The sequence below is a fragment of the Centruroides vittatus genome, unplaced genomic scaffold (genome assembly GCF_030686945.1).
Source record: "Centruroides vittatus isolate TY-2023 unplaced genomic scaffold, ASM3068694v2 scaffold_1015, whole genome shotgun sequence".
Classification (NCBI taxonomy): Eukaryota; Metazoa; Arthropoda; class Arachnida; order Scorpiones; family Buthidae; genus Centruroides; species Centruroides vittatus.
Genome location: NW_027122666.1, coordinates 1,632,949 through 1,648,692, shown reverse-complemented (window position 1 = coordinate 1,648,692; position 15,744 = coordinate 1,632,949). Strand labels below are relative to the sequence as shown.

Sequence of the window (15,744 nt, the reverse complement as noted above, 5' to 3'; positions counted from 1 at the left end):
AATGTCTATTTTTAATCTGGTAATTTAGTAGACATTCCATTCCTTACGAAATTGGAAGTTATAATAATTCAGAGTAATATCACAGAATTTATTTAGTATTCTAACATAAACTACAATATTTTAATTACATTTAATAACACGTTTATAAATAGAAAATAATACAAATAAGCATTCTGTTGAGTCATTTTCCATAATTTAGCAACTTTATTTCTATAATATTGCATTTTAATATAGTGATACCATGATTATTAGAATATAAGGTTGGAGAACTCTCTTCCAAAAACTCTCTAGAGACAAGTTCTGTCATCAGGGTGGTGCTATCAGCAACTGGGCCTATTTTCATTCAGAGGATGTGACACAATGCACAATATAGTGTTATACTGTATCGTGCATATATAGTTCATACCAATATATATGAATTAAATGTATTTTCATTGGATAATAAAACTGATTTACGCACTGTTATTTTTATGTTAAATAGTTAAAGTTTTAAACTAAATACAATTATATTATTTATTATTAACACGAAATATCACACTTTTATTTTTTTATTCAATAATTTTTTTATTTTATTTGTAACATAATTACGTTGTAAGTTATTCCATACTGTAAGCCTCCATATTTTTAATTTTCTTTGATATTCAAATATTGATCCATCTGATGATGATTTGTGAAAAAAGTTGAAAGCATTAATGAAAATTAAAAGTTCCTCAGTAGATAAAAGTTTATTCTATTTGTGAAATCGGGGGGTGCCGAATAAGTCGGAACCCCTCTCGATTGTCACCAATGTGTGAGATCCCGGGGAGGTAAGAGTTTGTCGTACCTCTTTTTCCGGCGACTCACGTGTCAGGAACAGGATGGCTGTTATGTAGACGGCGCGTTACGCGTTACGCGAGTGGAGGAGGAGGAAGATTGGGGTCGACGATAAGGCGAAGCCGACAGTCAAGAAAGACACCATTTTATAACAAAACAAGATTTAATAAAAGCTAAACGAACTAAAGTACACTTCTACCCTCGTATACAAAAAGGGGCCGGAGAGAGAGAGTTTACAATTATTTTTCATACCTCTTAACAAGTCCGTAATAGACGGAGTTCGTAATGGACGAATATTCTCTCAGAGGTGACGATGATGTTCGGGATGACAGAGAATCAGTTAATGGGACGATGGCACGTCGACTCTTAGAATTCGTAGACTGGACAATGGCACTTAAAACATAGACACCTTGAAACTTTCGGGTTCGGTCGACGGCGTAGTGCACTTCTTAGAGGAGAGACGATCCGACCCCTTTAGGGGGGAAGGAAGCGTCTTTTATAAGTTTTGGATGGGAAAACTTGTCACGTGATCGAAAACGAATCACTATTAGGGCCATAGGTGTTCCCGGGATATTAAATAAACGACTAGTTCGGACGCTAACTATAAACCATCGTGCAAGATGATCTACCTGCTCCGAAGGAATAACGGCTTGTTGACAGTTAGGGGACAATCGTTGCCATTCGAGGGTCAACAATTTCCCGGGTATGGAATGTTGTTGATTAAGTCGTTTATAACTGGAGTGAAATAATTTAGAAATTCTAGGTTCTTAACTTCCAGATTTCACATATTAGTTATTTACAGTTTAGATAGTTTCCTAGCATTTTTATTGGCCACTGTGTTTATTAACTTCTCTTGTAAAAAAAATGGATTCTTGTGGTTACATAAAACTGAACTATGTGTGGAACTAATTGTACTTAATGATCTTTACATCCTAAAGTGATTAAGATCACGTTGCTATCTGTTACAATATCATCAATAACAACAAGAAATTTGTTATCTTCTACATACTGAGAAATGTGTTTTTCATACAACAGTAGTAGATGCAGTAGCTGCTTGGAAGGATGTAGGAGTCTTCCATGGCTTTTGGTTTTGGTCATCCCTGTGACTTTTTCTCTTGGTTCCTTCTGCTCCTAGGAAATATAGTAGAAATTGCATCCTTTCTTAGTGTTGGTTGTAAATACTTCTCTGTATGTTCCTCCCTTAATAATTACATCGTATGTCTTTATAATGTAACAACTATCAAAATACAGCTCACAAACAAAAGAGTTCTTGGTGATTTCAAAGTCTTTTGGTATATTTCCATCTCCATGCATTTTGTTTTTCCAGATCTCTTGGAAATGAAAACATGGCATGAAAATACTTTTTTTTACAAGAGGCATAGTCACTTTTAAACCCTGGAACACAGCACTTAGAAGTCATTATTACATCAAAACCAAACAATTTCTACATTAAAAAACCTACTATAGCAGTAACCAACATGGCCTGACTTGATGGCAGTGCCGTCCTGGTGGCAAAATCTGTCTCTAGATGCTCTTTCAACACACTTCTTATGGAAGTTCTTCAATCTTATATTCTAGTAATTGTAGTGATACTGAATGTTGTGCCATATAATTATTGATATAATATACTTGAAGCATTGGTTTTACTTACTTTTGAGAAATAAAATAAAACTCGATAAAATTGAATAATTATTATTTAATTAATTAATTTATCTATGATTACCAGAAGAAATATTGAGTATTTCAGAATGTAAAACAACTGTATATGCTGTAGTTTAAGAATTATAATAATAATTTTATTAAATTTTCAGTGTTTTATTTTGTTTAATACACATCAGCTATTAAAAAATCTATTGTATTTTTAATAAAGATAAATATAAAATTTATATTTTTTATTAATTTGGAATATTTATACCACATTTACTACATTTTTTCATATTCTGCATAATTTCAAATTGAAATATGAAAAATATTATATAGTAATAATAGTTTATTCTATGTTATATTTTAAAACATTTCACCTAAAATATATTCCTACAGGAGAAGTAGACACAAGATTTTCATTCTGTGCAGTGGCTTGTCTTGCATTATTGGTAAGAATATAATTTTATTTATAAATTAATCCTAAATAAATAAAATTATTTAGATTCATAATTTAGTTTGAAAAATAATCTATAAATTATTTCATAATTTTTAGAACAATTTGATAAAATATTAACTTTTCATTGTACTTGTTGGGTCAATTGTTTTGCATGTATGAAAACCTAATGACCAGGGGCTCGGTCAGATTACACCTATGTGTGGACACAAGATTCAGGGATGTCTTTTCTTTGGGTCAGTTGAACAAGCAGGATATGACGGAGTCCACTCCAGACAACTAGTAGTACTTTGTTAGAAATTAAATGAGAATTTCATGATTAGAGATCTTTAACTCTAAGATCCTAACAATACTCATTTTGTTATAAAAATTATAAATTTTTTTGTAATATTCTCAATATTTAAAAATGTTTTTGTTTTATTAATGCAACATTTGCTTTTTATTGTTGTAGAAAAGTTTATTTAATTTTTTCTCAATTTTTAAAAAGTATAAAAGAAAATTCACTCTCATTTTCAATGTTTTTAGAAGCATCCAACGATTGCCTAAATGATAGGGCTACAATTCTGCTAATTTTTAAATAATTTATACAAAGTAATTTTCTATTAGAGGTAGACGTTTGATGCCATCTCTTAACTAAATTAATAATTATAATTTTAATAATTTATTAAAGTTTTTAGGAGTATCTTAGAATAATAGTTTATTTTAGCTTGTTTGTTTTTAATTATTATTCAAAATAATTATCATATCATTATAAATATTAAAAATAATATTTATAATTTAATTTAATTTTGATTATATAAAAAAAAAAAGAAAAAAATATTTTAAGACAGAATTCATTTTTATTGTACATCAAATTTTCTAATTTAATTAAAACATATGGCATTTTTTAAAAATCTTGTTTGTATATGTTACCGGCCAAACCCGATTTCAGACCAAACTAGTTTGTCTTATGTGTGTCAGGATATACTAGTTTAGCATAGGACAATGTAGTTTGACCTAGGCTGAACTGATTTAGAATTATTATTCAAGTATATTAATGGTTAAAATAAAATTAAAAGGCAATCAATTAGATGAATATTTATTCAAACATAGTCTACTTAATTATAAAAAACAGTATTGATTAGAAGTGACACAATACTTGTACAAAACTATAAAATAAAAATAAGCTAATCAGTACTTATCAGTTTGTATTTTTTTTATTAAGCCATGCACTTTTAAAGGTAATTAACTTTCGAAAATAAAAAATATTTTAAAAAATTCAAATGAAATAATAAAAATAACTTTTAAAGTCAAACTAAAATTAAAAATGAACTTATTTGTGTTTCTTAGTGTAACATATAAAATATTTAATCTTTTATTTATTTTTACAGGGTGGGTTAAAGTGCACCTAGGTAACCCCAATGGCGGCGCTTCCGACTGTTCATGCTCTTGACGTACTCTTCCCGGAGGGGAGCTGCCGGCAGGCTGCCCAGTGTCTAATGTCACTAGTTATTGATTCATGGTAGTTCTTGAACAAAAGAAAAAAATGAAACATCTACTAAAAATGTAGTTAACCTAATCAAACCAACCTAATCGAAGCACTGTCATTGGGATTACCTAGGTAGACTTTAACCACAGGGTGTACTGTGGTGGCATTTCGAATTACACAAAATCATTTTTTTTTACACTGGCACCTATTTGTAGTACATAAATCAGTTTGGCTTAGGCCAAACTAGTATATCCTGACACACGTAGGACAAACTAGTTTGGCCGGTAACATATACAAATATAGTTCTATCTTGAGGAAACCGTGTTTTGTATTTTCTTTTCTTTTCTTTTCTTTCAAAGGCACAATGTAGTGACGTAAACTTAAACACTGGGCGAATTTTTCATCCTTTTTATTCGGATGTAATAGTCCAAGGGTATGAATCTGAGATTCGTACCCTTGGACCCCTCTTCAGCCAACTTCTAAATCCTGGTGGTGAGAGCTTGTATACCATTAAAAGCTGGTCCGTACCTCATTCGGTAGTTTAGACGGATGTAATAGTCCAAGGGTACGAATCTCAGATTCATACCCTTGGACTATTACATCTGAATAAAAAGGATGAAAAATTCGCCCAGTGTTTAAGTTTACGTCACTACATTGTGCCTTTGAAAGAAAAGAAAAGATATACAAATATATTTTTAAAATATGTATGTAAAGTTTTTTTAAAACTTTAAATTAACAGAATTAATGTATTATAGTAGTTTTGAAATGTTAAAATTGACTAAACATAAATAATAATCTAAATACAGGGTCATGTTCAAGCAATCAATGTTAAAAAGACTGTAGATTTCATCTTATCATGCATGAATTTTGATGGAGGATTTGGATGTCGACCAGGTTCAGAAACTCATGCTGGACAAGTATGAGAATTAATTAGTCTTTAAATTTATAAATTAAAGGCATTTTAAAAATATTTTTTTATTGTATAAAATTATTATAAGTATTTTATTAAAAGTTGATAATTTAGTTATAGAATATGCTACTTTTTCAGATTTATTGTTGTTTGGGTACACTTTCCATACTTGGCCATTTACATCAAGTTAATTCCAATCTGCTTGGATGGTGGCTTTCAGAACGCCAACTTCCTTCTGGTGGATTAAATGGTATTAAAAAATTAATTTTTTGTATTAATTAATTAATTCAAAATTTATAGTTCATCACTAATATAAAAACCCTTGTCTGTGTGTGTGTGTGGTGTGTGTGCGTGTGTGTGTGTGTGTGTGTGTGAATTTCTTATAACTCCTATTATATTATAACTCCTGCAATTTTTGTCCAATTGGTTATATTCATTTTATGTTTTGACAGAAAGTATAGGCTACTTATTTTGCAGAAATACTAGCTGTATAATAAATGTTTTATCAATTTTGGATCGGTGATTGCAGTTAAGTTTTATTTTAAATTTGAAGTTTTATCAGTATGTCATAGATTGCAAAGGAAGGCATGGTACTTCTATTTTAATAAATTAGATAATTTTTTATATTTTTAATCAATCATATTGTATTAAATTTCTATGCCTTAACCTTTTTTGTTTTTACTATTGTACTAGAATTAAAATTAATATTTTTACTTTATTTGAGGTGTTTGTCTTCATATTCTTTCTCTACCAAGTACAATCAATTAGCCAAAATTATTCTGTCCTAACTATTTTGGATAATTGACACACTACTGTCTATGCTGAATATTAATATTATTACTGGAAATAATAATTCAGTTTGTGAGGTCCCTGTGTCTGTTCATCAGTTGACATAAGATTTATCATTGATGTTGGCATGAGCAGTAGCAAGTCTGCGATTCTTCATGTAACTTTTAATGATATGCCTTTGAGAAAGCATAGCATGAATCCAGATAGAAGGGATTATGCTCAGCAGGTTAATAAGAAATATTTATTTATTAAGCATTTTCTGGCATACAGTGTTACTTGTTTGCAGAGAGATAGAGAGAAGAGAGAAAATTATTTTTCATAGGCATCTTCAGAATATTGGATGTAATACCATTGCATGCAAATTCCATGTTCTTTGTGGTCCAACATTGTCCAAGTGAGGATAGTTGATCAGTCCTTTGCTCCTAGTCACTTTTTCTCCTCCGATTCTTGATCCAAACTGCTTTTCTGACCATAGATTACTCCCATTATACTCTGAACTTTCTTCATTGAATTTCTTGTCAGTACTCTGTCAGACTCCATACACACTTCTTAAAATTCAGGTTGCTCCCCTTGTTTTTACCTTGACATGTCTCGTTACTTGGATGACCAGTCCAATTTTACTAAATGATAATTGACTTGAGATCATTTAGGTAACAGCTAGTCAGATTTCATGCTGAAATATAGCCTGTGAGAGTGGGTGTTTATTTGGTCATTGTTGTTCGTAAAGTGACACTTTCTAGATGTAACATGACTTCTTTCTCAAGGTAGAGATGGAGGTCACTACTGAGATCTCACAAGTTTACATGTTTCAAATATATGAAAATATAAAATTTTTGCCATGTGTAGATGATTTTAATTAAAAGAATTTTATGTTTACTGTTTGTTAACTGGTTAAGAAAAACATTCTACTCACACTTATTAATACTGGAGTGAAAGTATAGCACCAAACATTCTTTGTAGTACTTTCTAAACTAGGGGTGTCCAATGTGGCCCAATAAACGTGTAAACAAAACTGACAAATTTTAAAATTTTATTATTACAATAGAGCGTCGATAAGTGGAACGTCGGTAAGTGGAACGATTTTCAGTCGGACTGTGTCGTGCTGAATCGAATGTTTTTGATACTAAATTTACTTCTAAAGTATAATTTTCATGTTTTTTTATATTCTTTAATATATTTATTTTGTTTGTACAAAATGCAGAAATAATTTTTAACGATACGATAGCCTCGATGATTATTATAAAAATTTTCGTTAGGCTTAAAATCGACGAAAATTCAACACGAAGCGACACGCAACGGAGAAAAATTCAACAGGAAGCGATACGCAACGGAGAAAAATTTGAACATCGGACAGGTTAATGTATTTTTTCGTACAAAGTCGGAAACTGGAACAAATCATTAACTGGAAGGACCCCAGTCCCCAATTGGTTCCACTTATCGACGCTCTACTGTATTTATTTATTTCAACGGCATAAATTCAACAAAGTTTCACAAAGCCATAAACCTTTATACATATTTTATTTTTGAGTGAAAAAGAAATATTTTCAAATACTTGGAAATGTATGAATGAGGAAGGAATATTAAATAAAGGGTTGTGACTCAAAGGATTATAGTCCGCAAATTCCAGAAAAGGAGAGAAAGGTCAAAAAATAAAAAGTAGTGAGAAAGGTTAAATAGATCTTCTGTTATGCAAATATTGACCCTTATCTTTTGTCTTTTCTCTCCTTTCCCTGCACTTTGGTCTGCAATCCTTTGAGTCCCATCTCCAGCTCTATTTAGTATTCCTTCCAGCGTTGCAAGATTTGGCTACTTAGCACCAAATTTGGCTACACTTTTTTTTAGTTTGGCATAAAAAATATCATTTGACAAATTGGCTACTTTTTGAGCTACATATTATTTATAAATATATTAGTTGAATAAAAATGCACTTTAAAATGGTGTTTTGTCATTTTTTTTATTAATTAGAGACTCAAATAAAATAAATATTTGTGTTTTTCAAATAAATTTTTGTTTGTGTCCTTTATAATAAATGAATTTATCTATTTCTAAATAAAAATTAAAAGTGTCTGTAGAAGTAATTTTTTAAAATATCCTTTTTTATGATAAAGTTCTAATACTTATTACTATAATCTAGACATGTTAATCCTTAAATATACTTGCATATTTAAAGATTTGGGCCACAAGTATATATAATATACTTATGGCCCAAAACTTCTTCCAGAAAAACAAAAAGGTTGGACACCCCTGTTCTAAACAATTCTCCAATAGCTTAGTATCTTGATAATGACTAACAATTTCGATCCTTCAGCTGGATCTTCTTCAGGTCAGACATAAATGTTGAGTTTTAAAAATGTTCTGTTAATCAAATGCATCTCCAGGTTAAATTTGCTGCTTGATGTCCTTGTTATAAAGTGGGATACAAAATGTTAAACCCATTTCAAACTGTTATTTCTTTAAAATTTATTTTGTATACTAGTACTTTTTATATATTAACAGGACTTATTATACTGGAAACTATGGATGCAGATATTTAGTCTTACAGATCAGAAATAATGTTTTTTATTTAGTTCACCTGTTATTTCTTTAAATTTAATGTTAATTTTCATTAATGGACGATTTTTTTAAATGCAAAGTTTATGTTCAACCTGAAAAAGAACCAACTGAAGGATCGGAAACTTTAGTCATTATTAAGCTACTGGAGAATTGTTTAGACGGTACTACAAAGAAGGTTTGGTGGCTAAGAAAAATGCAAAACATGAAATAAAATAGAAAATTTTACTGATATTTTTTAGTATTTTTAGTTAAAATTTCAGAAATTGAATTTTAAACCATTTTTTATAATTTTAGGGCGTCCTGAAAAAATTCCAGATGTTTGTTATTCTTGGTGGGTTTTATCATCATTAAAAATTCTTGGTTGCCTTCATTGGATTGATAAGGTATTTTTTCTCTTTTAATATAAAAAGTTTGTTTTGAATCAAGTATGTGTGTATGTATATATAGTTCTGATATATAGTAAAAACTTATTAAAATTATTTAGTAATAGATTCACAAAGAGTTTGCAATTTTCAGAAACACGTGAGAATAATATATTTTTATTTATTGCTGATGTATTTTTTAGCAGTTGTATGATTGAAAATGAAAGATTTGTTTTAAATTACAAAGAAAAATACAAGAAAATAAGTACTTAATACTTTTTAGAAGCCAGTTTGGAATATTTTTAATCAGTATAAACATTTTCAGAATTTATCATTTTAGCATCATAGCCTTCTTGAAACAAAAATGAATTTTTTTTTCAAGAAGACTCTTAACAACATCGAACATTAACAGTACATGTGAATTAGGATAACCTTTAGATTTTTAATGAATATTAACAAATTTGCACAAATCCAAGCAGCTTTCAAATTCATTTAAAATTCAAACATAAATAAGTATCAATAAAATATGAGCAACGTTTATTGTGACATCATCACAATGCCGGACTGCAATTTTTAATCATATTTTTAATTTATTTAATTTAAAATATAATCTCTTCACCTCAAATTAGTACTGTAATGGCTTGGCCCATGTACATCATACTTTTCCATTAGCAGTAGAGTCATAATGGTCATTTATCTAACTCTTTTCACGGAAAAATTTTAAACTGAAATAATGTGACTTTTGGTTTGCATCAGAAGTTCATATATAGTTAATTGGGGCCCTCTGCCCTAAGCTTTGCATACTTGGTCTTGAATTTTATTTATCTAACACGGTTCTCAAGATTAAGGAAAGACAGACAGACACAGGCGTCAGTGGGAATTTATAGGTCTACTATTTTTTTCAAATTGCAGCCCAATAAAAGATGGTTCAGTTATATTTTACTTATTTATTTATGTTTATATATTTAATTTGTAGGATTAATTCATTTATTCAGTTTACTGTTTTTTGTTTTCTTACAGCTGTAGATTTATTTTTTATTGTACATTTTTTAAATGTTATAAATTTAAATAAGTTTATGAGCTGCGCAATTCATCCAAGGTTGTTAATGCTGGTTAAAAATCTAAAGGATATTTGGATAACATAACTATTAATGTTTGATTTTTGATTTTTTTTTTTTCGTGGAGGTTGTGATGCCGGAATACTAAATTCCAAAACTGTATATTCTGATTAAAAATACAAATGTAAACATTCCAACCTGATAGTTATATATTAAAGCCAAACAATTGCCGGATTATATCGGTCTATATTACTATTACTGTTATTAATGAAATTCTAAGTAATTTGGTACTAGAAGCAGGCATTAGGCATCATCTCTTGCTAAATTTAATAATTATAATTAAATTAATACAGTATAATATAGGTACAAGTAAATAACATTATCATAAATATAATCAATTTCTTTAACTGTATGACATTCTTATTTGTATTTTTCTGTTAAAAAGCTATTCTAATTGTAATAAAATAACTCTTCTTAACCAACCATTCATTTTTAATATTGAAAGAGAATGAGTTTGTGTTAGACAGCTTCCATCTCTCCTCTTTCTTATTCTGCAACCTATCTAACTTCTTTTCCAACCATCCATCTTAGCTGATACTATTCAATAGTTTGTGAGATATATAAATTTTAAAAATTGCAATAAAAACTAAGAAGCTGTTGTGTACTATAAATTGTATGTATTTATCATTTACAAATATCAAAATTTTGAAGGTAAAAGCGAAGATGAGGCCGAAGTTTTCAATGCAAAAACGTGTACATCGGATGTTCAAACTTCTAGGCTTACAGGAAAGCAGCTATCTGACTGTTCGGATGGACAGTCGGATAGCTGCTTTCCTGTAAGCCTAGAAGTTTGGCAATGGCATTTGGAAAGTCAGTGGAATCATATTCGACATTCCCAAGGCCATTGCCAAACTTCTAGACTTCCAGGAAAGCAGCGCCGAATGTCTGACGTACACGTTTTCACATTGAAAACTTCGGCCTCAACCTTGCTATTAACAAAACTGTTAATTTATTATAATGAAAAAGCTTTTGGTATATATATAAAACAATTTAATAGAACAAGAAGGGAAAAATATTGAGCTTAATATTTACTTATTTTATGATCACTTATAAGTGAAATGTGGAAACTTAAATAGATTAAATATTTAATTTCAGGATAAACTTATTCGATTCATTCTTGCCTGCCAGGATGAAGAAACAGGTGGATTTTCTGATAGGCCTGGAGATATGGTAAGAGTTTTAATGTAATTCAATGTATAATTTACAAAAGGAATTATAAAATAAGTGGTTTGTAAAAAAATTGTTTGCAGGTGGATCCTTTCCATACACTGTTCGGATTAGCAGGATTATCACTTTTAGGTGATTCTCGAGTAAAATCTGTTAATCCGGTATTTTGTATGCCACAGTATGTCATTGACAGAATTGGTATTAAAATTCAGCTACTAAATATGTAGTATCAGTTTAGATATTTTTATTTTATTAAAACATCTGACAGAATACAGATGATTTTCTTTCTTAATCAAATTTGTTTTTATCAAAACATAATCAAATTTATGTTAAATCACTTGAATCTTGCCTAATGTTTGCATATTAAATTTTAATATGATGTGATGAAAAAGTGCTGTTCATTTTGTATATGATAATATATTTTATATTACAAATTTTGTTTATTTGATAAAAATGAATATATTTAAATGAATTGATGTAAAATATTAAATTTGAAGGTTATTTAAAACAGTTGTAAATATTTTTGTACAAAATATTATCATTACAAAAATAATCTTTAAAAACAGAATGGTAATTTTATCATTTAGGGATTTTTATCTTTATTTTGAAAATGTGGAATTATTTAGAATTGAAAACTGCTATTTGACATAATTTCACTGATATGACATAATTTACATTTGAAAATTGTATATTATCAATAAATTATTATTTATTTTCAATTGTTTAAGTTTCTGTATAACTTTTTTCTAAATAATTAGTAGTTTGTATATAAAATTTTTGCAATTAGTTATATTATTTTCAATATTATAGAATGTTAATTTTTTTTTTTTGAAAGCTACTACAGTACTGGACCAAATGTTAGGCAAACCTGGGACAAGAAGTTGTCTTGATTTCCAGATTTCTTTTTCTTGGGCACTGGCTAAATATACACTTAAAATATAAAATAAATGATGAAAAGAAAAGAACAAAATTACATTTAACAGATACAAAGTAACACACTTCTAACAGGTTAGAAGTGTGTTACTTTGTATCTGTCTGTTAGATCATTATTAATCTGGTCTTTTAGACATGGTTATAAATGAAAATTATAATAAACTCTGACAATTGTCAGAGAATAACCTCACACAGCAGCAATCACACTATAACTGGCATTGTGTGATGTTTACATCACAGAAACTGAAGCAAAGTGGCTGTGTGGTGAGCTACAGCTGCTCTACAGCCTGTTAAATTCAAAAATAGATGGTTTTTTGTTATTTCAGATTTCTGGAAGCTGGATATTTGGTCTATTACTGTAATTGTTTTCAGTTATTTAATCAAAAGATGAAATGTTTTGAATTAAATATGTTCATAATTTTATTCTTTGGATACTGCACTTGTATTAATTAAATAACCACACTACACAAAAAAAACCTTAAAATGCAGTGATAGTTTTTAATCTTCTAACATTTTCAATCATTTTTAATCATTTTATCCATTGGGCTATCCGCTAATTACAAAGACGAACACATTATTGGCTGTTTGGAAGCATTCCTATATTAGGACTCTAAATGATGTTTGGACAAAACACAGAAATGTATGGAGAAGTGACCACAAATAGGTTCAATTTTTTTTAGCACTTTTTGTATATATTTTTAATTCATACCAAGCGTACTCAGCAGAGAGACTACAATCTTATTACAACACCTGTGAACCTCAGGTGTTGTAATAAGATTATATTTTGAATTTTTTTGTATTTTTATCGTTTTGATATTTGTTCTACATTTTTATGTTAACTCTTTAGTCCATTTATGCATTTTGGTATTTTAGTTGTTTTGTATTTTTCGTATTTACATATTTAAGTCCAGCATTCTCTCATTTTGAATTTTTTGTTCTAGAACAGGGGTGGCCAGACTCTTTAGAACTTGAGCCATATATTGAAAACAGAAGTCGTTGAAGAGCCGCATATACATACATACATATTTTTCCACAGCAATTCATTTAAATATTTATAAAAAAAACAACACTTTAGCTATTATTTCATTTTATATTATGTTTTATAATACAATATAAATTTTTTAATAATAAATAAATTATAATTGCCGTATTAAGTAGCATAATCTAAATTTAAAAACCAAAAAATGCTAAAATGTTTCCTAGTTTCAATTGTCAATAAGGAAATATAAATTTCAAAACTATTAACGTTATAGAAATTGTTATTCATTATATATTCATTTTTAATGTTGATTTGGATAAATAAGCATTATAATTATTTTTTTCTATTAATGTTTTTACGTATTATGATATTTAATAAATATTACATTTATTTTTCAATAAATAATGTATAACGTTGCCATATTTTGACTTTTTTATTTCAAACAATATATTATTTATTTTATATTATCCAGGAATCATACATAAAAAATAATAAAAGCAAAATTAAAATAAAAACAAATTTGGTATAAATTTAAGTATCTTGCAGTGAGCCACAAGTATACTAGAAAAGAGCCGCATGTGGCTTCATAGAGAATATTACTATATAAATTTAGGCATCAGAAATACATTTATGTTACATTCATTTTGAACAAAGACCCTCATTTGATTGCTATTTTTTATCTTGGAGAAGGTTGATAAAAATGACCAAAAATGTTAGAAGATTAAATAAAAAGTATTACTGCATTTTTAAGAATTTTTCGTGGTGTAGTTACGTCATAATTTTCACATTTAAATCTTCATTATTATGAAGATATAATTACATTTTTATAATAATTTATAGTTGAAAACAAATAATTTGTTTAAATTGACATTTTAGAATTTGTTTCTAAGATTATTGGTTTTCATTTGAAATTTTAATTCATTAACATTTTCCTTAAATTATGTTTAACTGATTTCAAATTGTGTTACGGTCATGTGTCACTTAACATCCTATACATATTTTGTGAAATGGGATGTTATGCAAACAAAATATTATGCATGTACAGTACTTAGCAAAGCTATTTGGGATACTATAGTCTACCTGTATTGATTAGAGTCAAGCATTGTACATATATGGTATTAATTTAAACTATAAATTCCCCTGCCAAGTATGATGGACTACTTTCTCATAGATTGAAAAATTGAGAAGAGTACAGATTTCAAGAAATTCAAGAAGAGTTGCTAATATTTCTACAAATTATTTATTAGGGCATTTAATTTTGTTATTTTTACCTTAAATTATGTATATTTGCCATTTTAAGTTTATCAAAATGGGTACTGTTTAGTATGTGGAAATGGATTAAGTCATTTTCCATTATTTCTAATGGGAAAAATTGCTTTTAAGTAGCCTATACTGCCCATCAAAGCATAATACATTTTAAATAACAGGCTCATTAGATCCTTACTTCAGATTGGATAACAGAATATTATGGAGTCACTATATAAAATGTTTTTTTAATTGTAGAAGTGACATGATGCAGCTATCTTTTTTAAAGTTTAAATTTTAAATTTAATGAAGTAAAATAAGTTTAAAATATGTCATTTGCCAAAATATTTAAAAATGCAACTTAAGGGAAATTCTGTCATCAAGCATGAACTAAATGGGGTCACTGACGTCACTGCATCATAAGTGTGATCATTGATCTAAAACTGATAAAATGTTTATTCTATAGCTGATATTTCTGCAAAATAAGTAGCTTATACTTTCTGTCAGAGTATAAAACAAATATAACTGAAATTACATGTTGTTTGGACAAAACTTGCAGGAATTATAAGGAATTCACACACACAGATGACAGCTTTTAATGTTTATTATGTAATTATTCTTGTGTCATAATTTGTTATATATATATTTTTTAAATTGGGAGAAATCTGAAAATTCTCACTTTTAGGACCTGGCAGCACTAGTTAAACCTTATGCTTGATAACACATTTACTTTTGGGACATTCCAACTTTCAACGCTGACTCAGCACTGATCTCAACATTCGTTAAAAGTCGTTCCTTTTTTCAATGTTGAAGTGGTGCTGTTGTCAGCGCTGTCTCAGCACACTCAGCACTCAACAGATATGTTGACTGCTACTTTCCAATGGATTGTGGGTAATTGGTAAGGCGTTTGAATGGAATCCATCTTGCTGAGAATGGAATTATGGAAACTAAGCACTTCGTACTTGAGTTGGAACGTCGTAGATGACGTAAAATTGTTGACTTCAGCACTCGGCACTCATGTTAAAAATTGGAATGTCCCGTTTGTGTACATAAGAAGTATGAGATCAGTGTTGCCATGCCCTATGTACACAAGCTTTCCTCTGTATCAACCACATTTTCCCACCAGATTAGGCCACTGTCCCCCAAGATTTTCACAATGATCAAAATTTTCCATTCTCTAACATTATAACATTACTCTCTGTTACATTCTTATGGGACCATGGTCATACAGTATATGAAGTAGATGTTATGTGGAATATGACTGCATTGGTATTTCACAATATAAAATCAAATCACTATTTGCAGATAA

At 29.0% G+C, this 15,744-nt stretch overlaps 1 protein-coding gene across 2 annotated transcripts in view; it reads left to right on the top strand.

Annotated features, from left to right (window-relative positions):
* The window catches only part of RabGGTb (geranylgeranyl transferase type-2 subunit beta), a 31,647-nt gene that overhangs the window by 6,843 nt on the left and 9,060 nt on the right, over positions 1–15,744 (top strand). Inside the window, exons 5-10 of one of the 2 annotated variants that reach the window (XM_067283879.1) lie at positions 2,854–2,906; positions 5,186–5,296; positions 5,428–5,539; positions 8,926–9,014; positions 11,207–11,281; positions 11,362–11,817. In XM_067283879.1, coding sequence (XP_067139980.1) covers positions 2,854–2,906; positions 5,186–5,296; positions 5,428–5,539; positions 8,926–9,014; positions 11,207–11,281; positions 11,362–11,505 — 584 coding nt within the window. In that variant the 3' untranslated portion in view covers positions 11,506–11,817. Of the gene's footprint in view, positions 1–2,853; positions 2,907–5,185; positions 5,297–5,427; positions 5,540–8,925; positions 9,015–11,206; positions 11,282–11,361; positions 11,818–15,744 lie in introns of those variants that run through there. The other variant, XM_067283880.1, reaches the window with a different exon arrangement.